Source organism: Rhinoderma darwinii, chromosome 1 (assembly GCF_050947455.1).
Source record: "Rhinoderma darwinii isolate aRhiDar2 chromosome 1, aRhiDar2.hap1, whole genome shotgun sequence".
Taxonomy (NCBI): Eukaryota; Metazoa; Chordata; class Amphibia; order Anura; family Rhinodermatidae; genus Rhinoderma; species Rhinoderma darwinii.
Window position 1 is genome coordinate 402,311,431 of NC_134687.1, and position 27,869 is coordinate 402,339,299.

The 27,869-nt window shown below is 40.0% G+C and overlaps 1 protein-coding gene across 1 annotated transcript in view; it reads right to left on the reverse strand.

The window, feature by feature from the left end:
* AUH (AU RNA binding methylglutaconyl-CoA hydratase) overlaps positions 1–27,869 on the reverse strand; it is a 232,352-nt gene that overhangs the window by 174,301 nt on the left and 30,182 nt on the right. Inside the window, exon 3 of the mRNA XM_075852664.1 lies at positions 24,091–24,178. Coding sequence (XP_075708779.1) covers positions 24,091–24,178 — 88 coding nt within the window. The remainder of the gene's footprint in view (positions 1–24,090; positions 24,179–27,869) is intronic.

A 27,869-nucleotide genomic window follows, 5' to 3' on the forward strand; every position in this document is an offset into this window, starting at 1 on the left:
TCTACAAGTGCCTCGCTTCCAGAAGTACTGTGGCATGCGGCACTGCTAGAAGAAATCCGAGAGGCCTCCCTAAGACTCTGCTTGGGCAAACATTCAGAAGGGGTGAGAGCAGGGCACATTCTAGCAGCAACATATTGTGTATCACGTACAAGACAAGAGAGATGTCCTTGTATTGACAACAATACATGGCCACACCAGTACCCATGTACCTGTACAAGGTACCAGTACAGAGACCCCCAAACCAGACTGATCCTGGACTACAATAGGTACATGGGAGGCGTGGACTTGTCAGATCAAGTCCTGAAGCCCTACAGCGCCATGCGGCGTGGTATAAGAAGCTGGCCGTGCACCTCATACAGATGGCATTGTACAATGCGTACGTGATACGTCGATGTACAGACCAGACGGGAACTTTCCTGGAATTTCAAGAGGTGGTTATCAAGAACCTAATCTTTAGGGACCAAGAAGGGGGACACCCAGTACTTCTGGAAGCGAGGCCACACGCATCGTACCAGGGCAACACTTTCCAGGAGAAGTTCCCCAAACTGGCAAGATGGGGAAAAAGTCAAAAGATGTGCAAAGTCTGCTATAAGAGGGGGATAAGGAAGGACACGATATACCAATGTGACACGTGTCCCGAAAAACCAGGGCTCTGTATGATAGTGTTTTAAAATGTATCATAGTAGCAAGGTTCCGATAGCACTAGGTTAAGGCGTGGGTGCATAAGTAGGGTCCCAACCCGATCCAATGGAGAAAAAGCACTATGCACACCATAGTGCCTTTTCTCCATTAAGATCCCTTAGATTTTTAATCTACCCTGACGCACTCCACACAGCTTATCTCCCTCATCTTTCCCTTCGGAGCCCTGCTGTGTGCCCAGGCAGCAGATAATAGCCACATGTAGGGTATTGCCGTACCCAGGAGAACCCACATTACAGTTTATGGGGTGTAGATCTCCGGTGGCACATGCTGGGCACAATATATTGGACACTGAAATGGCATATATGTATAGAAAATTGCAAATCTCACTCTGCACCATCTGCTGCGCATTATCTTTTACACAATACCTGTGGGATCAAAATGCTCACTACACCTCTAGATGAATGCCTTAAGGGGTGTAGTTTCCAAAATGGGGTCATTTCTGGTGGGTTTCCATTGCTTTGATACCTCTGGGGCTCTGCAAATGCGACATGGCACCCGAAAACCAATCCAGCAAAATCTGGACTCCAAAGAACACATAGCGCTCCTTTCCTTCTGAGCCCTCCCATGGGCCCAAACAGTAGTTTATCACCACAAATGGGGTATTGCCGCACTCAGGACAAATTGGGCAACAAAATACGGTATTTTATTTCTTGTGAAAATAAGACATTTTGATCAAATATGAGATCTTATTGGAAAAAAAATTCATTTTTTAAATTTCACAGCCCAATTCAAATACGAGCTGTGAAAAAACTGTGTGGTCAAAATGGTAACAACAACCATACATGAATTCCTTGAGGGGTGTAGTTTCCAAAATGGGGTAACTTTTGGGGTTTTTCTACAATTTTGGCACCTCAACACCTCTTCAAACCTGGCATGCTGCCTAAAATATATTCTAATATAAAAGAGGCCCCAAAATGCACTAGGCGCTTCTTTGTTTCTGGTGCTTGTGTTTTAGTCCATGAGCGCACTAGAGCCACATGTGGGACATTTCTAAAAACGGCAGAATCTGGACAATACATATTTAGTAGTGTTTCTCTGGTAAAACCTTCTGTGTTACAGAAAAAAATGGAATTAAATTGAAATTCAGCAAGAAAAATGAAATTTGCAAATTTCACCTCCACTTTGTTTTAATTCCTGTGAAATGCCTAAAGGTTTAAAAAACTTTCTAAATGCTGTTTTGAATACTTTGAGGGGTCTAGTTTTTAAAATGGGGTGTTTTATGGGGGTGTCTAATATATAGGCCCCTCAAAGCCACTTCAGAACTGAACAAGTACCTTAAAAAAAAGGCTTTTGAAATTTTCTTAAAAATATGAGAAATTGCCGTTTATGTTCTAAGCCGTGTAATGTCCAAGAAAAATAAAAGAATGTTCAAAAAATGATGCCAATCTAAAGTAGACATATGGGAAATGTGAACTAGTAACTATTTTGGGTGGTATAACAGTCTGTTTTACAAGCAGATGCATTTAAATTCAGAAAAATTCTATTTTTTCAAAATTTTCTCTAAATTTTGCCGTTTTTCACAAATAAACACTGAATATATCGAACAAATTTTACCACTAACATAAAGCCCAATGTCTCACGAGAAAACAGTCTCAGAATCGCTTGGATAAGTTTAAGCATTCCGAAGTTATCACATAAAGTGAAATATGTCAGATTTAAAAAAATGGGCTCTGAATGGGCTCCTTATGTAGGAGATAGGGCACTTATAATGTGGTGACAGAGCCTCTTTAAGTGTCCATTTAATTCTGATCACTAAGGCCTTGTTCACACGGCGCTCCAAAAAAAGAATGTATAAAAGCGTCAAAAACGCTAGCAGTTTTGCAAAGCGCTTTTTGACGCATTTTTTGAAGCCATTTCAGCGCGTTTTTTGGGCGTGTAATTAGGACTTCCATTGACTACGGGAATTAGGCGCGTTTGTGTCGTGTTTTACGTGCCAGGAATTTACCTGATGCTGCTTTTCTTTACACGAGGCGTGTTTTAAACAGACGCGCGTAAAAAAATCTCGACGTATGCACTACAATGGGTTTTCCCTTTGAGGTCAATGGGAAGCTTAAAGCATGCATTTTTTACGTGTTTTTAGGCACGTAAAACGCGGCAAATACATGCCATGTGTACAAGGCCTTACATCAGTGTTCCTCAATCCAGTCATCAAGGAACCCCCATGTGACTACAACAGGTACTTCAGGGTCTCTAACAAAACATATTCTGACAAAGTCTATAATACAGATATTATCACTGTCCAGACTGTAAATGTGACTACACGTCTTATTCCAGTGACCTGTATTGTCAGTTGCATTTCTCTTTACCCTCTTTAGAGGGCATATGTTTATTTTTTCCACCAAGTGCTTTGCTGAAGAGCTTACATAATGGGAAGCAGTTACTAAACTATGTATTTATACTTAGACAATCCAATTTCACCAGCAAATTAACTGGTAAAAAAATGTTTGTAACGCTTCTTTCAACTTTCTCAAAAAATAATCTACCAGGAGTAACACCACAGAATTAAAAGGAAGCTTGGAATGTTTCCAGATGATAACTATGGCCGTCAGGCACAGACTCCCTTAGCTTACTTCTCTTTTTTGAAGTACAAGGAGTAATTCGTAGACAAATCTAATCTATGTGAATATATTATGATCACACAGCACTGGCGCATTTTTACATTTTTCCTTTCAGCACTTTTAACATGAAAGAACATTTCCATAAGCACTGTTGAAAAAAATGGGAATATGTACCTTAGATACAAAGCAAATCTGCAATGTCTGACCAAGTAAACAAAAGGATATATATATATATATATATATATATATATATATACACACTCTTCACTCTACACACTATCCTTGAAAACATAAACAGTTCTTGCAGCTACATCGCAGCAGTGTCTATGTGCACGTAGCCAATCCTCACATTTCACTGTGCATGTCTATTGGGGATTCCTCGCGTCCAGCGAAAATATGTCAAAAATGTCAAGTGTTGATGTTGAAATATTTCGAGTATTTTAATGCAATGTGAAATGCATTATCTCTGGAGTGACACATTATGTAGCCGATTATGTAAATGAATAAGATATAAATGTAAAGGTTTGCTATTTTAGAGAAGCGCTTCAATCATAATCCTCAAATATAATTATCAGTAAAATGGCTACATTTATGACTTGGAACACTCAGATGTAAATGTTACAATGCAGCGGAAACTGGCACCGGTAATCCCAGTAGCTTGTGTCTGTAGATAGGAAAGTCGCAGAGCATTTTAATTCCCATATTCGCCATGCTTTATCATAAGAGGTCTTCTGCTTCTACAGGCAGAGTTTCAGACATTATATATATATATATATAAAATAGAAGAAACCCCACAGCACTCCAAAGTAGCAAAAAGATGTGATTTATTCAGTCAAACAGCTGTAACGTTTCCGTTAAACAAACATTATAAGAAGCATATATTAGGCCTCATTCACACGACAGGGTTTCCCAGCCGGGTGCCGGCCGTTCCTAAATCGGCCGGCACCCGGCTGCATTAGGAATAATAGACCCCCTAATGGGGCTATTCACACGACCGATTTTTTGACGGCCGGGAAAACTGGCCGTCAAAAAATAGGACATGCTCTATTTTCGACCGGGTACCCGGCCGCCCGGCTCCCATAGAAGTCTATGCTGCTTATCTCGGCTTGCTTGTGTATATATTAGAAAATGGTGACAGCACACTGCGAACACTAATGCCACCTAAGCCACTAAATATAAATAAATATTCATTACTGTTAAATCTACTTACAATAGGGAGGTTCTTAGCCCCCATTCTGATCAAATTGTGTGAGCCCACCTGCCACAACAAGGCGACCACTTTGAGGTGGGATACAGACATATATATATGTATGTATATATATATATATATATATATATATATATATACACACACACACACACACACGTAGCGGTCTTTATCTTGGCTTTTAGCACATTAACCCCTTAATGACCGGTTATGAAAATACCTTAATGACCAGCTACATTTTTCTGTTTTTGCGTCTCTGCCTTTCAGCAGCCATAACTTTTTTATTTTTTCATTGACGTGGCTGTTTGAGGCCTTGCTTTATGCGAGAGAAATAGTATTTTTTTTCCCACGCAGTTTTTTACGCCGTTTGGGACTTTTTTTTATTTATTTATTTTTTTGCTATTCGCGGCGATCAAAGGGTTAAACAGCTGGGGTCCAAATGTTTCCGACCCCAGCTGTGTTCAGGAGGCTGGTCTGAGATCAGGAGTTGTTAGTTACAGCTCCTGCTTAGAGGATGAGCTCTCTCACGAGCACTCATCAGCCTCATCTACAGCGACGCCAAAAGACAGCGTTTTCAATGGCTTTTGTTGTGTGATCTCACGCTGCAACAAGCTATCACAGACAAGATAAAGATGGCTACATCCGTGTGTGTATATGTATATATATACACACACACATACACTACCGTTCAAAAGTTTAGGGTCACTTAGAAATGTCCTTATTTTTTAAAGAAAAGCAAAGTTTTTTTAATGAAGATAACATTAAATTAATCAGAAATACACTCTATACATTGTTAATGTGCTAAATGACTATTCTAGCTGCAAACGTCTGGTTTTTAATGCAATATCTACATAGGTGTATAGAGGCCCATTTCCAGCCACCATCACTCCAGTGTTCTAATGGTACATTGTGTTTGCTAGCTGTGTTAGAAGGCTAATGGATGATTAGAAAACACTTGAAAACCCTTGTGCAATTATGTTAGCACCGCTGTAAACAGTTTTGCGGTTTAGAGGAGCTATAAAACTGACCTTCCTTTGAGCTAGTTGAGAATCTGGAGCATTACATTTGTGGGTTCGATTAAACTCTCAAAATTGCTAGAAAAAGAGAGCTTTCATGTGAAACTCGACAGTCTATTCTTGTTCTTAGAAATGAAGGCTATTCCATGCGAGAAATTGCCAAGAAACTGAAGATTTCCTACAACGATGTGTACTACTCCCTTCAGAGGACAGCACACACAGGCTCTAACCAGAGTAGAAAGAGAAGTTGGAGGCCCCGCTGCACAACTGAGCAACAAGACAAGTACATTAGAGTCTCTAGTTTGAGAAATAGACGCCTCACAGGTCCTCAACTGGCAGCTTCATTAAATAGTACCCGCAAAACGCCAGTGTCAACGTCTACAGTGAAGAGGCGACTCCGGGATGCTGGCCTTCAGGGCAGAGTGGCAAAGAAAAAGCCATATCTGAGACTGGCTAATAAAAGGAAAATATTAATATGGGCAAAAGCACACAGACATTGGACAGAGGAAGATTGGAAAAAAGTGTTATGGACAGACAAATCGAAGTTTGAGGTGTTTGGATCACACAGAAGAACATTTGTGAGACGCAGAACAACTGAAAGGATGCTGGAAGAGTGCCTGACACGATCTGTCAAGCATGGTGGAGGTAATGTGATGGTCTGGGGTTGCTTTGGTGCTGGTAAAGTGGGAGAATTGTACAAGGTAAGGGATTTTGAATAAGGAAGGCTATCACTCCATTTTGCAACGCCATGCCATACCCTGTGGACAGCGCTTGATTGGAGCCAATTTCATCCTACAACAGGACAATGACCCAAAGCACACCTCCAAATTATGCAAGAACTATTTAGGGAAGAAGCAGGCAGCTGGTATTCTATCTGTAATGGAGTGGCCAGCGCAGTCACCAGATCTCAACCCCATAGAGCTGTTGTGGGAGCAGCTTGACCGTATGGTACGCAAGAAGTGCCCATCAAGCCAATCCAACTTGTGGGAGGGGCTTCTGGAAGCATGGGGTGAAATTTCTTCCGATTACCTCAGCAAATTAACAGCTAGAATGCCAAAGGTCTGCAATGCTGCAATTGGAGCATTCTTTGCCGAAAACAAAGTTTGAAGGAGAAAATTATTATTTCAAATAAAAATCATTATTTCTAACCTTGTCAATGTCTTGACTATATTTTCTAGTCATTTTGCAACTCATCTGATAAATATAAGTGTGAGTTTTCATGGAAAACACAAAATTGTCTGGGTGACCCCAAACTTTTGAACGGTAGTATGTTAGATAGATATATATATATATATATATATATCATAATGGTAACCTGAAGCTCTTGGGCTCCAATAGAAAATCTGTAACAAGTCCCTCCACCTACTATGTACCATTTATAATACTAGTGTCCTCTTATGTGGCACCAGGGCCTAAGTTTCAACTAGAAACTCTGATCCCTCTATTGTTAGATTTTCATATGATATGTAATCGTTTTTTTATGCACTACTGTAAAGGGTGAAAGTGCACTAATATTTTGCATATACGAAACAAGATCTTAAATGATTAAAGTGCCATCTTTCTCGTTGCGACCTAATCTCTTCTACCTTTTTCCCTTGAATAGCAAAACAAAACAAAAAAAGCCCAAAAAATATTGAACGGGCAAACTTGTGGCTAAGGAGAAATCCTTTAAGACCTGGTTAAAGGGCTTTTAGCGAGTACACTGCATATTGCTGTATGGCTTCTAAATCATGAAGGTAGTGATGGGCCATCATCAAACCTGGTAGAAGATCATATTTTTGTTTTGATTTATAAGAATTATGAGAACTTTAGTATATGACATCATAAAACACATATAGAACATATTTGCAGATTCAGAGGAAGCAGAACAGAAAGCAACCAGCTGAGCGGTGTATTATAGAGCAAAATATTAATGTTGATTTAACAGTAGTCATTACTAGGGTTTCTTTAAATATTTAACCATGCAGCTTGACATACAACCTCTGCTTGACATTTGGTTTATGCATCAATAATTGTACCTCCAAAGCCAATTCCATACTAGGAGTTGTGTGCACTGGTGATTCATGCAGAAAACCCATATTGCTCAGCAGATGTTATTGCCAGTCACGGGTAACAGGCATTCTGTTTATGGCACTCAACCACTCATATTTCCCTATGTGAAGCCAGGCCCTGTTGCACAACCCTACCATAAACTAAGTGAACATTTATCACTTACTGTACAGAATCTCTAAAAACATTTACTATTTATTATGGAAACCCCAAGGTTCTAACGTTTAAACAGAATGTGGGCAAAGAATCTGAAGCTAGCCATATATACAGTCAAGCGAAAGTTCATCCTTCATGAATACGATCAATGTTGCTGTTAGAAAGTGCACCGTCTGTATTCGTTCACCCCTTCCTCCGCCAAACTATCATATAATTAGCCGGAAGCTGTACTAGGGCTGGGCAATTATCACCTAAATCAAAATCACGAGTAATTGAAAATGTAGCCTCAATTACGGTTATTAAACGATTATTTAGGTCACACCCCTTTTGCATGCCACGCCCCCTATTTGCCTGCTACACCATTGAATTATTATTTATCCCCTGAACCTGCTGTATACTACTGTATATAATATATCCGCTGACACTGCCCCCCACACAGTATATTGCCTCTATAACTAACCAGGTAAAAACTCCCAAGCATAAGGAAAAGGATGTTCAAAAACGATAGGCATCCATTACAGCTCCATACTTTATTGTTGGCACCGAGTAACAGCGAACTTCCTGCACTAGAATGCAGCTCAAAGCACTCCTTGTTCTGTCTACTACGAATTTGGCTTTAGAACGGTCAATCACCCTGAAGTCCCACCTCCTACACACGCTCTCCTCTCTGCTCCATAAGTAACGTCCTTTCTGTCGGTGAGCAGAGACTCAAGCATAGGAAAAAAACAGTCAAAATTCAGTGCTCACAAGAGCTCCTGCGCTTCAACATATGTACCCCAAGGAATGCTGGGAACATGGGTGATGTAGCACATTGAGGAAGTTCTCTCTCCTCCAGCAACATACTCTTGATCTTTTTCATGGTTGTCAAAGAAATGTATCAGACAAATTAAATCAGTTAAAAAAAAAAAGAGAAGAGAATATATTTTTATGTAACGATCAATCTAAAAAAAATATATATGGACAAATTCCAGTTTTCACACTGGCCACTACAGACGACAACTTGTCAGCTTTTCTGTGTACACTGGGACAGGGTCACCAAAGGCTGGGAAATTTATTGACAGCTCTATTGTACTGTTGGAGGGCTAGGTAAGGCAGCATAGCAAAATTATACACACAGATAAGGCTTTATATACATTTTCCCTGTTACTTCCTGCTTTTTTGACTAGGAGGCTGTACTCCACCACTTTCTGGCGACTGTAATAATAACCGATGACATTCTTTATTAATGGACTTCCATTAATTTCAGCTGCCATAAGGCACCCACACCCTGTTGCACTTACTTACAAGTGTGTCTCCATTATGGACGTTCCCATAAAATACTTTTTAGCGTACCTAAATTTACAGAATAGGTTGTCATATGTGTGTACATGAGAAATAACACTATTTCTGGCCAATATATGATTATATATATATATATATATATATATATATATATATATAGTCTACATTTTTAAGCAGTTTTCCCCTATGCAGGCTCTATCCCTAATTCTCAATTTTACCTGAGCCAGTGGGTGGATCTAGCACTAAGGTGACACAGAAGTCTTACCAGAAGCTGCAGCGTCTGTGTGTTTCACTCACTCTGCTCCCCCCTCCCCATAACTTCTATAGGGAGTATGTCTGTGTCACTCTCTCTCTTTGTGCTTTCTCCTCCCCTCTCCAAAGACTGCTATGGGCAGGTGTGTGTGTGTGTGTGTGTGTGTGTGTGTGTGTGTGTGTGTGTGTGTGTGTGTGTGTGTGTGTCTGATCCCTCCTCCCCTCTTCATAGACTTCTGGAGTGAAGACACACACCCCCACTTCCTGTAGTACATATCCTCTGCTCTGTAACTAGACTTGGATTTTTCTTGACAACAGGGGGTGGACAGCAGATTACAGGAAAGGAGACACCTAGTGGCAGTAACTTCACATAGAAATTACATGGATAAAACAACATTTTAACAGTGAGTAAATTACAAAGTTGATCTATATCTGGTATACTATTAGATTAGCATAAGTTGTTTGAAAAGTTAGTGCCCATTGAACACTAAACGTATTATTTAAACTAGTCAACTTGTCTACAATATGTTTAAATAGAATTTTGTTTAAAAAAAACAAATAATCAAAGTAAGCATATTTGTATATGTTAGGAACAAGTGCACAACTGCAACTACACCCAAAAACTTATACATAGAGATATCATGAGTAAAAATGCCACACACAAGACCAATTAGATTGCATGGTCTAGGTGGAACACTGGGTCATTAATGATATTATAAAATTCAAAAATTTGGAGAAAGTGATTTAGCAAATTTTGTTACCATGGTTAATGGTGACAGTGTGACCTGAGAATACACAATTAAAGTGCATAGTAAAGCTGAATTTACACACAAGTGTTTACTCGCATTTAGGGGCCATTCACACGAACGCGAATAACGTCCGTGTGCCAAGCATGGAAATCACGCGCAGCACACGGACCTATTTATTTCAATGGGGCCGTTCACACATGCGTGAGTTTTCATGCAGCGAGAGTCCGCTACGTGAAACTCACTGCATGTCCTATATTGGAGCGTTTTCACGCACCTACGCACCCATTGAAGTTAATGGGTGTGTGAAAACCACGCACCACACACGGATGCACATCCGTGTGCTGTGCGTGATTTGCGCATCAATTCAATTGAAAATTTAAAAAAAAAAAAAGATGTGCTTTGCGAGTGCGTGAATAACGCATGCCACTAGCAAAGCACACTGATGCATAACGGACCAGATTCACGCATGTTTTTCACGAGAGTGAATCTGATACACTCGTGTGAATGTAGTGGTGGTGCAATCTTTCCGTGCTTTCTTCCAGCCAGAGGTTACGTTAAAGTAAAAGTAAAGTATGAGAACGTCTACATACACAGCGTTTTGGTTTCTTGCCTTTTTGTAGAGGTTTTTGGGGAAAAGGCATTTTTTTCAAAATGCAGCATGTTCTAAGTAAGGCGTTTTTCTATAGACTTCTCCATGGGACTTCAAAAATGACAGGTAAAATGGCAGTACAAAATGAACAGCAGTTCAGATATGCTTTACAGCAGCCACATGACCATAGGAACCTGTAGACTAGAGTTGGCTCATTGATTTCTATAAAACCTAATGCACACAACCGTCGTGACTTTGTGGTCCGCAAAACCACGGATCCTTTACATCATTTGTCTGCAAAAAAACTTCCATAGTGGATATGCCTGTCATCGGTATTAATGGTTCCATGATCCACAAATATGGTCAGAAAAATGACTTGTCCATGAACCTTGTGCATGAGGCCATAGAAATGAATGCGTCTGCGTGTTATCCTCAAAATTGTGGATAGCACACGGACAAAAAAAACAGTCATGTGCATTAGGCCTAAGAGTGTGCTAGGCATGATCTGTGACCTGGGGTCAACTTATGTCACTATGTAGGAAGGTGGAGGAGGTGATCGCTTATTGTCGAAGGTGGATCCTGTGTTATCTGCCTCTAGCTGTAACATAGAGGTGTTACCTTTCATTGTAATTTTGCCTGTGATGATAATGAGATTTCTGTTAAGAAGTGATCTCTACAGAACAGGAAGTGTCAGTCTATTAGGACCAAGACGTGCACGAGTTCAGGATTATTTTAAAACATTGATAAAAATTATATATATATATTTGATTTAAAGAATAGGTCATTTTCTGACTATACATTCCCTTTAAAATTGCTGCATTGCACCAAGGTGCATCTATTGGGTCTGTATAAAAGATGGATCTATAGCATTAACTAGAGGATATATGCCAGCATAAAAATCCACAAATTGATTCGTGATTCATTCAGTTTCTACTTTTTTTGTATTTCACTATTTTCTTCATTATTAAATCATACGAAAGCCATAAAGATAGATCATGCTTTGCTGCAGTCTACTGTTCCAACGGGTAAACTGGGAAAACCTCAGGGTAATATGACATTATTCAGGCTTATGTGTCTCATTTACAGCAATGATGTAATACATTGAAGCAAACAGAAATCTGATACAAAATATGTATAGCTTTAGGTCTCTAAGCGATTGCTTGCAACTTGATATAATAGCTTTGCTGTCAGGAATCCTACGTGCAAAAAGACATACTTCCTTTACATGCTCTGATGCGATTAACAAACAATAGCCGTAAGTTATGCCAGTCTGTGCCTGCTTTAGAATGATTCAAATCTCTATGAATCATGCATAATTGCACCTCTTAAAATGAAAGGAAACAAAAGAAAAAAAAATCAAAAGGCCAATTTTAGAAGGAAAGATCAACTGTAGCACACTGCATTTTACAGCAATCCTCCAAACCGGCAAGGACAATTCCTGCAGGCGTTGGCATCGCTGCTCACTGTGGATTGGGGTAAATGGTCTCTTGAGAAACACTGTCCTGTATTACATTACATGGATCAGGTCTTTGTGTGTTTTAGATGTTTTTAACTTTTTGTATGGATTTATTTTTTGCCGTTTTCTCATTTCAGGTGTGCGCTCTTTGATAATGCGTGTTCTATTTGCTCGCTAGTTACATATTTTTGGACATTCTGTGGCACCCCAATACATATATATTTTGTTTCAGTAGTGCCCGTACATTACAATTCTTTATCCTAGCGATATGACATCACTTTAGAAGATAAGAATAGCCCTTTAATGGATAAGTGGCAACAGATGCATACTCATAATTTCATTAAAGAAGTTGTTCGTCTAGGACAACCCCCTCTCTTCGAGGCAGCTACCCGAAGGTGAGCTGATCAGGGTGGTTCAGCTGCTGGGAGAAGCTGATGGAACATCTACATTTTTCTCTGCAGCATTAAAAAGTAGTATTACATAAAGTCCCTTAAAATCAATGGACAACCATGTAATAGATGGTCATGCGAGTCCTCCAGAGGGAGAGCCATTCCCAGCAGAGGCGATGCCCTATTTTCAAATCAATTGGTTCCTAGTGGTAAATTTACCATGATTAGAATTTACGACATATTTACTTGATATGCCATAAACGTCTATGATGGGAAAATTCTTAACTCAGGCCAACAGAGTTGACAGGGAAGCTTTCTTCACATTTCTCCAGCAATACATGCTAAAATATACAACAATAATGCTAATGGACTTCCATATGCATCTTTAAAATCAATTATTTCTGGACCTATGAGGGGCTTCAGCAAGTCAGAACCTCCGCTGCTGTGATAGAAATAAGTTTAGAAACCTTAGTGAAGCAACGTTTATAGCTGTTTTTTACATCTCTCCTAACAACTAAATATATTAATATAGTTCAATGCTATTTCAGTACAACCGGCAGAATTAAATGACAAAAAAAAAAATCCTTGTCAAATTATGTTGTCATATGGTTAACTGACAAACGCATCAGAAATAATTTGAGTATGTTACAGATGAAGCATGCTAATTTCTCCAAATCAGATTCCTTGTCACAGAATGGCAACTTGGGCATCTGGCCTAATTAACCAGTCATTTCAACTTGGTAAGTTACGAAGTAAGCCTTAACATAAGGGCAACGTGCAATTACTCGGAGCCCTATTAAAATGCTTAAAGGCAAAAACATTCCAACAACAACAACATGTTGTGGAAGGATTAAAGGGGAAACCGTATTCATAAATCTGGATTACAAATCTACCTTTACTATCTATCTGTCATCTACAAACTCATGGGGTAATTCCTACCACGGTGACAGTTTTTTTATTTTTTTCTAAAAATGTTTTAAATAAATCAAGCTAAAAATGTTTGTTTTTTTTTAGATATAATTACATTGAAGTAATTATAGAAATAAGAAGTCAAGTGTGACAAGACTTAGTGGCCATAAGTACTGTAACGGTGGAACATAGACAAACATTTCAGAACTGACAGGATGTTGACCAATAAAGTGGATGGGTCCCTCGGTTGTAGAAACTCTCACTAAGGCCCAATGCACACGACCGTAAAAACGCCCGAAATTATGGCCTGCATACCATACCATGCATACACTAGTACAGAAAAGTTAGGGTAGTATAATGGAGATTATAAAGTTGACTTCACATTTAGATTTTAAAAAAAAAATAAAGTAATTCATTGAAACCTTAAAGCTTATCTCCAGTGATCCACTTAAAAAATCCTCTTAGGATATGCACCTCAGTGTGTAAATCCAAGTGTCTAAACTAGAATCGGAATAATGAGTGTGCTCTGTGCGGTTCATTAGCTTCATTCGATGCAGGCTGCACACCCCATCCATTTAAATATGGAGCAGTGCAAGATCAGATAAAAAGGTAGCTAAAATAACTTGAATCTTACCCAAACAGGGAATAGTCATTTGTGTGTCAGTAGAGGGAATTTGCTAGTTAATAAAGTAGGCAGTCTCTACTGCGTGGGGTGGGTGTGATCACAGGAGTGTATTAATAATATAGTCCGGTGATTACAGCAGCAATGACAACGATGCAAGCAGGCAGTCTCTACTATGTGAGGTAGGTGTGACCACAGGAGTGTACTAATAATATAGTCCTGAGATTACAGCAGCACCAACACCAATTCAAGAAGGCAGTCTCTACTGTGTGAGGTGGGTGTGACCACAGGAGTGTACTAATAATATAGTCCTGTGATTACAGCAGCACCAACACCGATTCAAGCAGGCAGTCTCTACTGTGTGAGGTGGGTGTGACCACAGGAGTGTACTAATAATATGGTCCTGTGATTACAGCAGCACCAACACCGATGCTGTAATAGATGGTACAGAGGTACCGTATATGAGGATTTAAAAGTACGGTGAAATTTTGAATTTTCATGGCCACGGACAGCCACCCACATTTGGGAACCATGCTCCCATATAAAGCATGGGAGCACGGTCCGTAAAAAGCAAAAAATAGGACATGTACTATCTGTTGCAGAGCCTTTCTACGGCACGGACATCTTCCTGTAAATATACGGGAATGTGTCCATCGTCCATAGAAATGAATGGGTCCGTAATTACTACGGTCGTGTGCACGGGGCCTTACACAGTGATTTTTTTTTTTACTCCCAAACCACGCAACAACTAAATGCAATTTCTGCCGAATAAAACAAGGCCTCATACAGCCACGTAAATGAAAAAATAAAAAAAAGTTATTGTCGCTAAAAAAAGGCAGAGAGGCAACAACGGAAAAATTCAGGAGGTTAATAAGGCCTTTTCAGGCCCGATCATTAACCCCTTTCAGACATCCGCCGTATATATACGGCGCACGTCGAGTGTGGGACTATGGAACGGGCTCGCAGGCTGAGCCCGTTCCATAGAACAAGTATGTTGGCTGTGTGATACAGCCGAGACTTCAGGGTAACGAGCAGGATTCCGCTCGTTTAACCCGTGAAATGCCACAGTCAATAGCATTTAAATGACTAGAAACATGGGGGCGTCCCCCTGAAATGTTCCAACGCCAAACCCCGTGACGTTATCGGGGGGGTGCCGTTGGTTGGCATGGCAGCCTGGGGACCGCCATCTTTGTACTCTTATGAAGGGCTTTGTAGGAGACGTCAGTATCACGATATACTGCAATACATTAGTACACAAAAAATGGAATAAAAAGTGATCAAAAAGTCAAAACAGTACCAATAGAAACTACAGCTCGCCCCACAAAAAAGGGGCTTAACGAGTCTCTAAGCTTTGCATCTTACCTGTAAAAATAGTATTTTTTAAATTTCTGTATAATGTTTTTCATTTTGATAGTATATGGAATTGGACGGATATCCCTTATCAATCCCAGCATTGAGATGTCGAGTGAATCTATGTGACTAATGGAAGGACGCGGGAAGGAGAATTTGAGACAAATGTGGGAAGATGTGTATATGTATAGATGTAATCAATAAAACCTAGAAGCACTCCAATAATTTTTTCGAGATATTTTCAAGGTAATTTTATTATGAATAATTCATACACGATTTTCCTTTTCAAGCGATATTTCTTGGACGTTTCGACCTCACCTAGGTCTTTATCACAATCGCTGTAATAACATAACATGTATAACCTATGTAATGACATAATAAAATATAAAAGACAACTGAAAAGACTAAACAAATGATATAAAATAGAAAAAACCACACATAGTAAACAATGTACAGAGCAGACTAGGTCAGCAAAGCCTATATATTGAAGCATATATATAGATCAATAAATCGTCATATGAAGTAATGCATCAACCATGAGGGTTGTACAGACATGTATATAAATTCATGCAATACAGTACTATAATACTATCGCATACAGGTAAGAATAAATTTTAGATTAGAACTGTCACCTAAGCAACATGTGATGAGATACTAAAGATATTACTATGTTAGGTATATTTATAAAAGTAAACCTTCACAGGAACTGATGATATCAATAGGGGCAAAGAAATATGTCATTATCAGACCATGACCTGAACCGGTAATATTATATTGCTTGGATGACTGCTATTGTAATATAGTAAACTATTCTTGTCTGTTGGTTTAGAATAAAGATCAGTAGTAAGTAATCCATCTTGGTCCTTCATGATAGTGGTGTCTAAAAAACAAATGTTGTCTTCACTATAATTCAATGTAAATTTTAGTTCCTCTCTAACCTGATTTATCTGATGAAAAAAATCGTCAAGAGACACTTGTGGACCATCCCATATACAAAAAATATCATCGATATATCTGTGCCAGCAAATTGCATGTTGTAGAAATAGAGAATTGGTATAGATATGTTCTTCCTCAAAAAGAGCCATGTAGGCGTTGGCGTAAGGAGGTGCTACATTAGAGCCCATGGCTGTACCGCAAACTTGAACATAATAGTCATCGCCAAATAGGAAGAAATTCTCATGTAGGATTAAATGGAGTAGTTGAAGGCACAGAGATATTGAATCGGTGTTCATCGTAGTTAAATTGAGTAGATGAGTGACTGCCTGTATACCCCTATGATGGGTTATCGAGGACTCCGAGTGCGTTCCAAACACCGGATATCCGGCAGTGTCGCGCGCTATTTAAATACCTTCTCGGGGTTGCTTTTTTCAGACTGCAATCTGAGAGCGTCTGGTAGACGCCGCTACACCACATCCTAACGATTATCAGGTATGCTCACTTTCTTGTTACAACTCAATGGCTATTCTTTTTTCATTAAACCTTTATTCTGTGCACCGACTAATATTACCGGTTCAGGTCATGGTCTGATAATGACATATTTCTTTGCCCCTATTGATATCATCAGTTCCTGTGAAGGTTTACTTTTATAAATATACCTGACATAGTAATATCTTTAGTATCTCATCACATGTTGCTTAGGTGACAGTTCTAATCTAAAATTTATTCTTACCTGTATGCGATAGTATTATAGTACTGTATTGCATGAATTTATATACATGTCTGTACAACCCTCATGGTTGATGCATTACTTCATATGACGATTTATTGATCTATATATATGCTTCAATATATAGGCTTTGCTGACCTAGTCTGCTCTGTACATTGTTTACTATGTGTGGTTTTTTCTATTTTATATCATTTGTTTAGTCTTTTCAGTTGTCTTTTATATTTTATTATGTCATTACATAGGTTATACATGTTATGTTATTACAGCGATTGTGATAAAGACCTAGGTGAGGTCGAAACGTCCAAGAAATATCGCTTGAAAAGGAAAATAGTGTATGAATTATTCATAATAAAATTACCTTGAAAATATCTCGAAAAAATTATTGGAGTGCTTCTAGGTTTTATTGATTACTATTGTGGGTCATCCAGCCCGAACCTTCATAGCACCAATACTACGTTCATAGAAGGTGTGCATCCTTACATATTTGAGAATATATGTATAGATGCTCTTATAGATTGAGATTATAGTGATGGGCATTGGGGCTTTTCTCTAGATGCACTGGTGAAACAGATGGGGTCACCTGTATATAAAATGTGTACTGAATTTGCAGGATCAATAATCACTACTTCACAGTGAATATACAATTGAATTATTGTTTATATGAAATGGTATTTATGTGCACTCTATTTTCTTTATTACAATAGATATATGGATTTGTATCTGTCCCTTACTTCCTGGACCGGTCTGGAATTATTTCCTGTCTGTTCCGGTGACTAAGGGACAGTCATTATGTTATGTAACACTTAGTATGGGGAGTGAGGCTGTATGTCCTCCCTCTTCATATCTTTATGATTTTTTATTTGCACTTTTTTAATTTTGCTCCTTGGTTGGAGGTGTTTATTATATATATGTTTAGATGACATTTGGTCACGATATCATTCACATAGTATGAAATCTATACTCTCTATTTTATTTTGAATGCCTTTACATCATCTCGTATAAAGCATTCTGTTTTGTATGACATGTGTATTTGGATCTGGGTGTGCTCGGAATTGTCACCGCTCATTGTCTTGGGTGGTGTCCTTCACCGAGCATGCCCCGGACCTGTGGATAATCTACATATAGGTGTACACATTTAATGTATTTTTTAATCATGGAGTCCCCGCACATTTGTTGGGTGCGTTGTGTGCTGCTGCAGGGGTCCAGGAGGGGAATCCTCACCCCCCGTGTTGGGCGCTGGGGGTGGTCTTCCCTACCCGTTCTCCCGCTGTGGGTGCACACCGTGCTGCCGACGATGTGATGCACTCTAAACGTATATCCCAGGGTGTCTAAAAAATATGTTGTATAAACTTGTGATACGTGTGCCGCGGCGGTGTGTGGTGCTGCGGTGGGGGATCTCCACAGCCGGTGTTGAGCTCTGGTGGTGGTCTTCCTTACCCGTGCCTCCGCTGTTGGTGCTTGGTGTGCCGCACATTGGCGTGGCACATTCATATTTAGGTTGTACCTATGGTGCATGTGCACATATATACATAGTGGGTATAACTAACCGTGATGTGAACTGATGGCTGTTGATGGATACTACAAACATTTTGAATTCCTCTGCAGATCAATAATTTGTAAATAGTCTGAATGGCTGATTCGGACTGTAATGCTAGATTGCTTGACACATAAGGTGAAGTGCACATGCGCTTGATTGGCTGTCCACATGCCGTGCTGGAAGTTGTCAGAGATAGGGCGGAAGTGCAGGTGATGGGGAAACCTGCCACTGCACTGAACGCTCCTGACGCGGATTACACACGTGGGAAGGCTTAATGAAGCGCTATGCGCCATTGGTCACCGGTATACAGGTGTAGTATTTAAACCACACTCCAATACACTATCATCACCTCCTGACGAAGGGTGCGAAACGCGCGTCGAGGTGTTCCTCTCCTGAGACCATTAACAGCCATCATGTCAGCCACAGGTAATAGATATGCAACCATGTCCATTACTTATGTATGGTAGCCAGTTTTACATCTTTAACAGACTTTACCTAGGTAGAGTGGAGGCAGATACCATTAGGACCGCTTACTATTTGAAGATTACATGCTCTTCCCTTGCGCTGTTATGTTACCTGCTGTATATTATGTACTATTATAATAATTAGGCTATGGTGGTTATTTGATGACCTCAGAGTTTGTTAAATTTTAAGTATGTTTTCATTTTGTATGTACATGTATGGGTATTTTTGGGAGGGTTTCCAATTTGTGGAATAATAAAATTTATATTTTTGGACTAACATATGTCTAAATGACTCTGTCTGTATACAATTATATGAGGAGTATATATGTTTTCTTCAGGGTAACGAGCGGGATTCCGCTCGTTTAACCCGTGAAATGCCACGGTCAATAGCATTTAAATGACTAGAAATATGGGGGAGGCCCCCTGAAACGTTCCAACGCCAAAGCCCGTGACGTGATGGGGGGGTGCCGTTGGTTGGCATGGCAGCCTGGGGACCTGATGAAGGCCCCCAGGTCCGCAATCTTTGTACTCTTATGAAGGGCTTTGTAGGAGACCGTCAATATCGCGATATACTGCAATACATTAGTGCACAAAAAAATGGAATAACAAGTGATCAAAAAGTCAAAACAATACCAAAAGTTACTACAGCTCGCCCCACAAAAAATAATCCCTCACACTGCTCAATCGATAGAAGAATAAAAAAAGTTATGGCTCTCAGAATATGGCGACAAAACTCAAATTTTATTTTTAAAGTTTTTTTTCCTTGTAAAAGTAGTGAAACAAACAAAAACTATATAAATTTGGTATCACCATAATCGTATTGACCTGCAAAACAAAAGTTCACATGCCATTTTTACTGCACGGTGAATGCTGTAAAAACAAAACCCCCCAAAAGATTGAAGAATCACTGTTTTTTTTCCTATTCCACCCCATAAATATTTTGAAAAATACAAAAAGGTGGGGAGGAAAATACAAAAGTGAAAATCCCAAAAATGGTTGCGGCGGGAAAGGGTTAATCAAAGTTTTTTGTTTGGAAATTTTAGTTAAAGGACCAGTGTCACGAAAAAAATATTTATTTGTGTGTTTGTGTTTTACTTTTTTTTATTTTAGAACTTTTTCTTGTCTATGGGGGCTGGCATTTTTTTTTTCCATCTCTGTATGTGTCGATTAACGACACATACAGACATGGAATACGGCACATGCAGTCCCATAGTGAATACGAATGGGGCCCGTTCCATCCACTATGCTGTACGCCATCTGTGTGGGAACGGCGCATGCGCCGCTCCCACACAGTCCAAATTGAACTGTGCGACGTCCGGCGCCATTCTCTTGTGGACCGGCAGTCGCGGCCGGACAGTAAGATTACTACTTCCGGTCGCGGCTTCCGGACTTGTGCACTTGGAGCGGAGGTAGCAGACGGAGCGGACAGACCGGAGGGTGCGGCGGCGGCAGGAGCAGGTAAGTTAGGTCTGGGTATGTACGTGTTTTACTGTGTGTTTACTACTGTGTGTAAACCTACTACACTGTGTGTTAGCTCAAAAAATGGTGACACACAGTGTAGGAGGTTTGACCGTTCAATCCCCTCGTTTCTCCCGGCACAAGGATAAAGGAGGGGGGATTCTGAGAGCTCACTAGAGCGAGTGAGTTTTCTCAAATTTTGCAGCATAAAGCAATGTGGTTGCTTTACCACATGCCAATGCTGCAATTTTGGGAATTGCTCCATCTAGTGACCAGCGCTGGGAAATGTTATAAATTAGAATCTAATTTATAATATTTCCTGACTCGTGAAAAAATTAAAAAAATTAGAACAATGTTTAATCACCTATAAAACAAAAAACATTTTTCTAGCGAAACATTCCCTTTAAGCAATAGAGCATCACCAATAAAGGTCACATAAATACATAGAAATGAGTACAATGTGAACAATGCAGGACAAGATGCAGCAAAGGCTATCCAAGTAAAAAAAAAAATAGAACCTGTACCTGTGAGTGATTACTTAAAAAAAAAATTAAATACAAAAAGTGAATTGGAGATGAGAAAAGAGGAAACTGCAGAGAGCAATGGGGTATTATCCAATTAGGCAGCGGACAATGGACAGACTGGCAGTTGCAGTAGCATATAGCAAGTTCTGATCTTACATTTTTTTATAAAGCAACACAAACACAATAAACATATGCCCGGAACGTCTGGTTTGCTTTTATAGGCATTAAGTATACATCCATATTCTTTACACCTTTTGTTCCGTAGAAATATCTTGTGGGCAGTTGATCTACAGTGAGATTGCTATAATTTCTTAATAGCCAGTAGGTAAAGATTCAACTAATAAAGAAAGTGCCAAATTAATTATATCCTTACTTAATTGGTCCACCGACTTAATTATTCCTTCTTATCAAAGGTAAACATGTTTTCAGAAAAAAATCTGTGCAAAAAGGTCCAAACTGCGATAATTTACTATGAAAACTTAAATGCACACTCAAAGGTGTTCTCTCTGACTTCATTGATGACCTATCCACACAGCACATGTCCTGCCAAGTTCCCCTCCCAGCTATGCCCCTGGGTTTACCACCAATATAAATTATGCAATATCACTAGCCACCGTCAATCTGTAAAACGAAAAGAAAACTGAAACAGCCCAAATCACAGGGTTCCATAGCAAAAGTCAGATTTGGCCCCCTCCCACAAAACAAAGAAAAGGAAGAATAAACAATTAAATCCAATGACTCAGGCCCCATGCACACGAACATAAAAACGCCCGTAATTACGGCACGTAATTACGGGCCCATGGACTTCTATTAGCCACGGGTACCTCCCCGTATGCTTACGGGAAGGTGCCCGTGCCGTTGAAAAATATAGAACATGTCCTATTTCAGGCCGTAATTACGGCACGGGCAGGCCCATAGAAGTCTATGGGGCTCCCGTAATTACGGGCGTCTATGTGTGTGCACCCGTAATTACGGGAGCGTTGCTAGGCGACGTCAGTAAGTAGTCACTGTCCGATCACAATATAGATCAACCTGTAAAAAAAAAAAAAAAGACGTTCATACTTACCCAGAACTCCCTGCTTCTTCCTCCAGTCCTGCCTCCCGGGATGACGTTTCAGCCCATGTGACTGCTGCAGCCAATCACAGGCTGCAGCGTTCACATGGACTGCCGCGTCATCCAGGGAGGTCGGGCTGGATGTCGAAAGAGGGACGCGTCACCAAGACAACGGCCGGGTAAGTATGAATTTATTTTCCTTTTACTGCGGAAAGGGCTGCCCCTTCTCTTTATCCTGCACTGATAGAGAGAAGGGGCTGCCGATTAGTGCTGTGCAATTTTGCCGCAAAAACATGCCCGTAAATACGGGTGGAATACTGGTGAAACCGGACCCGTATTTACGGGCACAGGTCCGTAAATACTGGTTCAATACGGGTCGAATACGTGTGACCAAGGACCCGTATTTACGCCAGGAAAAAAAAATACGTTCGTGAGCATGAGGCCTCACAGTCGACATCTTCGGTGATTTTAGTTATTTGCTTTGCCTTGGAAACTGCATTATCGAGATGTTGCATACATTTTGTAAAAACTTAATTCACATTTGCATTTGAAACCGCACGTTTTTTTAGGGCTTGCTACATTTTTTTAAATTACTTTTTTAAATGCAGCACACTTTTTTTGTTGCATTTGTTCTGTATGTTTTTACCGATTAACCTAAATAGGGAAAACTGCAGCAATAAAAACTACATTTAAAAGACAAGATCACGGTTTTCTGTAAAAGCAGTTGTTTAGGTTTTCCGTAAAAGCAGTTTCTTTAACAAAAATTGAAAGCACAATAAAACTACATTTACTAACATGCGAGTTTGTTACATATTTTTTCCAGTTTTCAATTTCACGTTTGAACCTAAAACAAATTCACACAGTGTTTGGTAGTTGTGGTCGAAGCCACTGTTTGTAATAGTCCAGCCGAACATACGGCCAGACGTATGTAACTGTACAGGCATACCTCTGCCATAGACTGTCAATGAAAAAAAAACAAAGTATGCTGCGCAGAATATATATATTTTTTTGGTATACAGTATTGAGAAGTGAAGTCAATTACTTTATTACAGTAAACATAACATACAAAAACACCTCATAAGTGTTTCTGCTCTTGTGCTCTCAGTTGGCCACTGGGGGCGCATCTAAAGGTGAGTTCATTCCATCTTTTCACTTGTTGTGGTGCCGTGTGGTGGTGTCTGTTGCTGTGGTGCTGCACTTGTGGGGGGACGTGGCCCAGAGCCAAGATGGCTTGGTCTGGCAGCAGGGGTGCTTCTGGGTTGCTCCCTCTGTGGGTGCGGTGTTGTAGTGGTGGGTGCCACCATGCAGTGCTGCAACCAATAGAGTAGGGACCCACTTTTCGGAGGTTGCCATGAAGTTGCAAGTGGGCTTATACATTTTGATCAAAATGTTAACTAAGAACCTCATGTTTATGTTCATTGATTAATATTGTGGATGTGCGGTCTTAGTTTCTGCTCTTCAACCAGTATAAGATACAAAAACATATGATCATGCATGTGCAGCAACCATTCCGTGGCAAGAAAACAAGGGACATTGAATGAAATGTGGGCCCTCATACTGTTTTTGCATGTAGTAAGTCATGCATTTCTAAGCATTCTACGTATGGAGAACTACATTTCGGCTAGATTCACACGAACGTGACAGATTTACGCTCGTAAAAAATGTGCATGAATCTGTCCGTGTGCGATGTGTATTGCATCAGTGTGCGTTGTGAGATGCGTGTTTTTCACGCACTCGCAAAGCACTTCCCACTACTTTTTTTTTTTACAATGGAATTCATGCGCAAATCACGCACAGCACACGGATGTGCATTCGGGTGCGGTCCGTGGTTTTCACGCATCCATTGACTTCAATGGGCACGTAGGTGCATGAAAACGCACCAATATAGGACATGCAGTGAGTTTCATGCAACGGACCCTCGCTGCGTGAAAACTCATGCGTGTGTGAATAGTCCCATTGAAATCAATGGGTCCATGTGCTGTGAATGATTTCCATGCACAGCACACGGATGAGTTTTACGCTGGTCTGAATAAGGCCTTACGGTAACACTTCATTGCTACAACTTTAGAGAGGATGGAGGGTCAGTATCATTGGTTACATACCTGCACAAAACACTCCAGGGACTTCACTCCGCAGGATCACAGTCCTCACCTTATTATTACCCTTCAGTGAATCAACAGCCTTCAGCATCTATACAAGAAAGATGGGAATCTAAGACAAAAGTATTTGCAGTATTTTTAAGCACAAAGACTAAAACGTACTCAACTGGAGTTCCAGGTTGGAGACAGATGTCAGACAACCCATTTGACTACATACTATAGCCGGCCCTACTCATTAGATAGCTATCTCTCCCAACTTCCCTATAAACATGAACGCTTGGCCAAATGAGCATGATTATTTCAATGATAAAATGGGAATAGGAACAAAACAAGACCCGATCCCCCGACATCTACCTTCAGGAGGACCCTCATACACAAGAGATCATGAGCCTGCCACACCTAAATCTGTAGGTTTGACTAACTTTGATCACAGAGCATAACTGTGGCTTTACTTTTTACTAACATAATCTTACAAGTGACCCTAGATGCCACCTCAGTTCCTTTCCCAGATGAGGACAGGAAAACACAGAGGATGGGTGGGTGCGAAGGGACATTTAACCTTCTCTTTTTCCAACTCTAAGGGTATGTTCACATGAAAATTCTGCCTGGAAAAACCAGCTCCGGTTTTTTTTAAATGGTTTTGCACCACACGCATTTTTTGCCGCGATTTTTGTCGCATTTTTTAAGGCGGTTTTCTTGACCTATGTCTTCGTAAGACAAAGGGTTAATTCGCGAGCATTTTTTGCTAAAAAATGTGTTAATAAATGTGGCAAAAAAACGGATAAAAAAACATGTTTATTTCCGTTTCCTATTGACTTCAATGGGGTTTTTGAGGCGGAAAACTTCTCAAGATAGGGCATGTCGCTTTTTTTTCCCGTGAGTGTTTTGTTTTTGCTTGCAGGAAAAAAAACGCCCCCACCTCCCACTGAAATCAATGGGAGTCAATTTCAGCCGTTTTTTGCCATGGTTTCCGCGGCAAAAACTGCGGCAGAAAACTCTGTGTGAACAGGACCTAACAGCAAATCTCAAGATTGGTGTTTGGCCATTAGGTGAAAAGACAAAGTAGATGCTTTGGAGAATTTGAACAGAAAATGATAGTTACCATAGTAAAATAAAGTCCTATTTTTCCTCATAATGAAGATTGTGATTTACAAAAGTACAGCCAGGGACAGTGTGAGACTGGAATAAAAATTAAACCCCAATCGCACCCTCATTCCGCCAGTTAATGTATTCTCAGTAAATTTCTCAGCCCAGCAGCCATGTTTTTTTCTCACTGGCTTCTCTACCAGGAAGTTTATGTTTTTATTACTCAGTTCTGTGTGAATGAATGAGATAAGCTGCCGAAGGACTCATCGCACAGGGATAAACAGGATGGTGCTACTAGCTCTGCCTACATCATTTTTGAACACAACAGGATGTACTACTCCCTGTAGCAAGGTACACTGAAATCTAAGCACAGGATCTAGTGGTCACCGTGCTGTCACATTGTTGTTGCTATGCAATGACCCCCTCACATTGTGCATATTCTGATCAAATAAAAAAAATTATGCAAAAAAAAGAAAAGCAGAAGTATACAGGTACATGTGGTTCAGAGAAAACATTTACATCTGTGAAGGATGATTTATTTGCTTATATTCTCTATATGAAATTACATTGTGAATTATCAAGCAGGATGCCGAATTACTAACATATGTATTATGTGAAAGTGATGATAATGTTTAAATGATTTAGTTTCGTGCAGCAGCCATCTTGTCTGGAGTTCCCATCTTGGTTTTATTGTAGTGAATAGAAAAGTCATTGTTCCTTTAATACAAGTAATGTTGATTTCGTATGTTTTATCTTTGACCTTGGTTCCCATGCGAAGTTGGACAGGGAGGGAGATGGGAGGGTGGCAAGTATGCGTGAAGGAAGGTCTCTCCCCCATCTCCACGAGAACATTGTGTCCAAAAGAGATAAGGCCTGCAAAACCTGATGTGTGAAGAATTATAATGATGTATCTGGGATGTATTTTAATTGTATGCTTTTTACTGAATAACAAATATTGTTACATTGTCTCTGATTGGTTTACCTCAAGCCTACACCCCTTCTGAATTTCAGTTTAACAGTTTGAGTCTGATAATAAATCCTTCAGAGGAGCATTTTGAGCATATCAGCAGAGTCTGTGTGTTTTCTTCTCCTCTCTCGATATATAAATCGGTGAAATATCCTAATTAGGATACTGACTAATGGGGTCTGGCCTTGAGAGTCTGTTTGGACTTGTATAAATTTCAGTCTAATATATTTTGAGCGATGGATTTACACAACAGTAATGGTGCCGTTAAACCCGGGAGATTGCACGTCTGATAAGCTGTCACTGGAGAGGTCTGGCTTTGCATCTGTGAATTACAAAAAACCGCGGTAGGTAAGGAGCTTATTCTTACACCATTCACACATGTATTGCGTAAGCCTTGGAATCTAGTTGTCAGACGTCACTTCTTTCTGGACAAGGCTCCTTAGTCAGAAGTGGGTTGAAAGATGGATCCAAAAAGGTATGTTGAAGCTTTTTGTGTGATGAGGGATTGCAGGTGTGTACGTGATCTTAAACTGTTGATATGAAAGACATGAGAATTTTTGCCAGCAATTACATTGTTAACCAGAAAAATTGTGAGAAGTGTAAGACCTCCGCCTTTGGAATGCAGTGACGTAGCGCATGGCGGAGAGAAGTCGTAACTCACATGTGAAGTATTTGAAATGAAAAGATTGTAGTCTGGACTGTGAGGAAAAAACAAAACTTGTGCTTGCTGCTTTGTTGTAGCGTAATTTGTTATTAAGTTGTGTAAAATTGTTGAGGATTAATAGTTGTTCTGTTACCCGTTTGTCTGGGATTATAGTTGGGAGGTACTGACTGTTTGTAGGTGAGAGGACAGTTGGATAGTTGTGAGTAATATCATGTAGTACCACAGGGGCTTCAATGGTCAAGTCCTGATAATGTAGAATCCAGTGCAAGGAGAAGCAATTGTGTCTATATTGAATTTGCACTCAATACCATTACCCAGTGCAACAGGGAAAACTTTGAATACTGTATTAGAAAATCATTTATATTTTCCTAACTCATTGCCAGACAGTGATATTGTGTGTAAGGGTCCATAAACCAGTTGTATGCATTGCCAGACTGGCATAAGGTGGGAATCAGTACAGACTGATTTCTAGCACATGATAATCCGGCATATACACTTTGATGTAAAATAACATCCAAGTAATTAAGTCTGTAGTAGTATAACATCAGACCGCTGGATTGAATACCGTTGTAATATAACATCCTGTATTCAATGAATGACCCTGACATTTACCCCAGGTGCCACCTGTGTCGGAGTTGTAATTACAGTGAAGGACATTGGTATTGGCTCAGACCCATAGCCCGTAAAGAAATTATCACCAACATAGATAACAGCCCCCTAAACTATAACCCACAGAGTGAACGACTGAGCGGGGAGGATAATATATATATATGTTACCAAATATAATTTGCATGTGAAACCATTGCAAAGTGCTAGAGGAAAGAGTTTGGGATATATGCTACATCACGGGCTGTATGAACCGAAAGACACACCCTGGCAGCAAGTGTTCTGCATAAGTGAAGTGTTACCAACTCCTGCTTGAATCAATGGAAGTTCATGAATGTCGATTGTGTTGAAGAATTTGCTCTTGTAATTGTTGATTGGCAGCATTTTGTCTGTTCTCGATGTTCAATCCAGTGAGGGATCAGAGGATCCTACTGCTAGAATGTCTGGAGGAACGTCTTT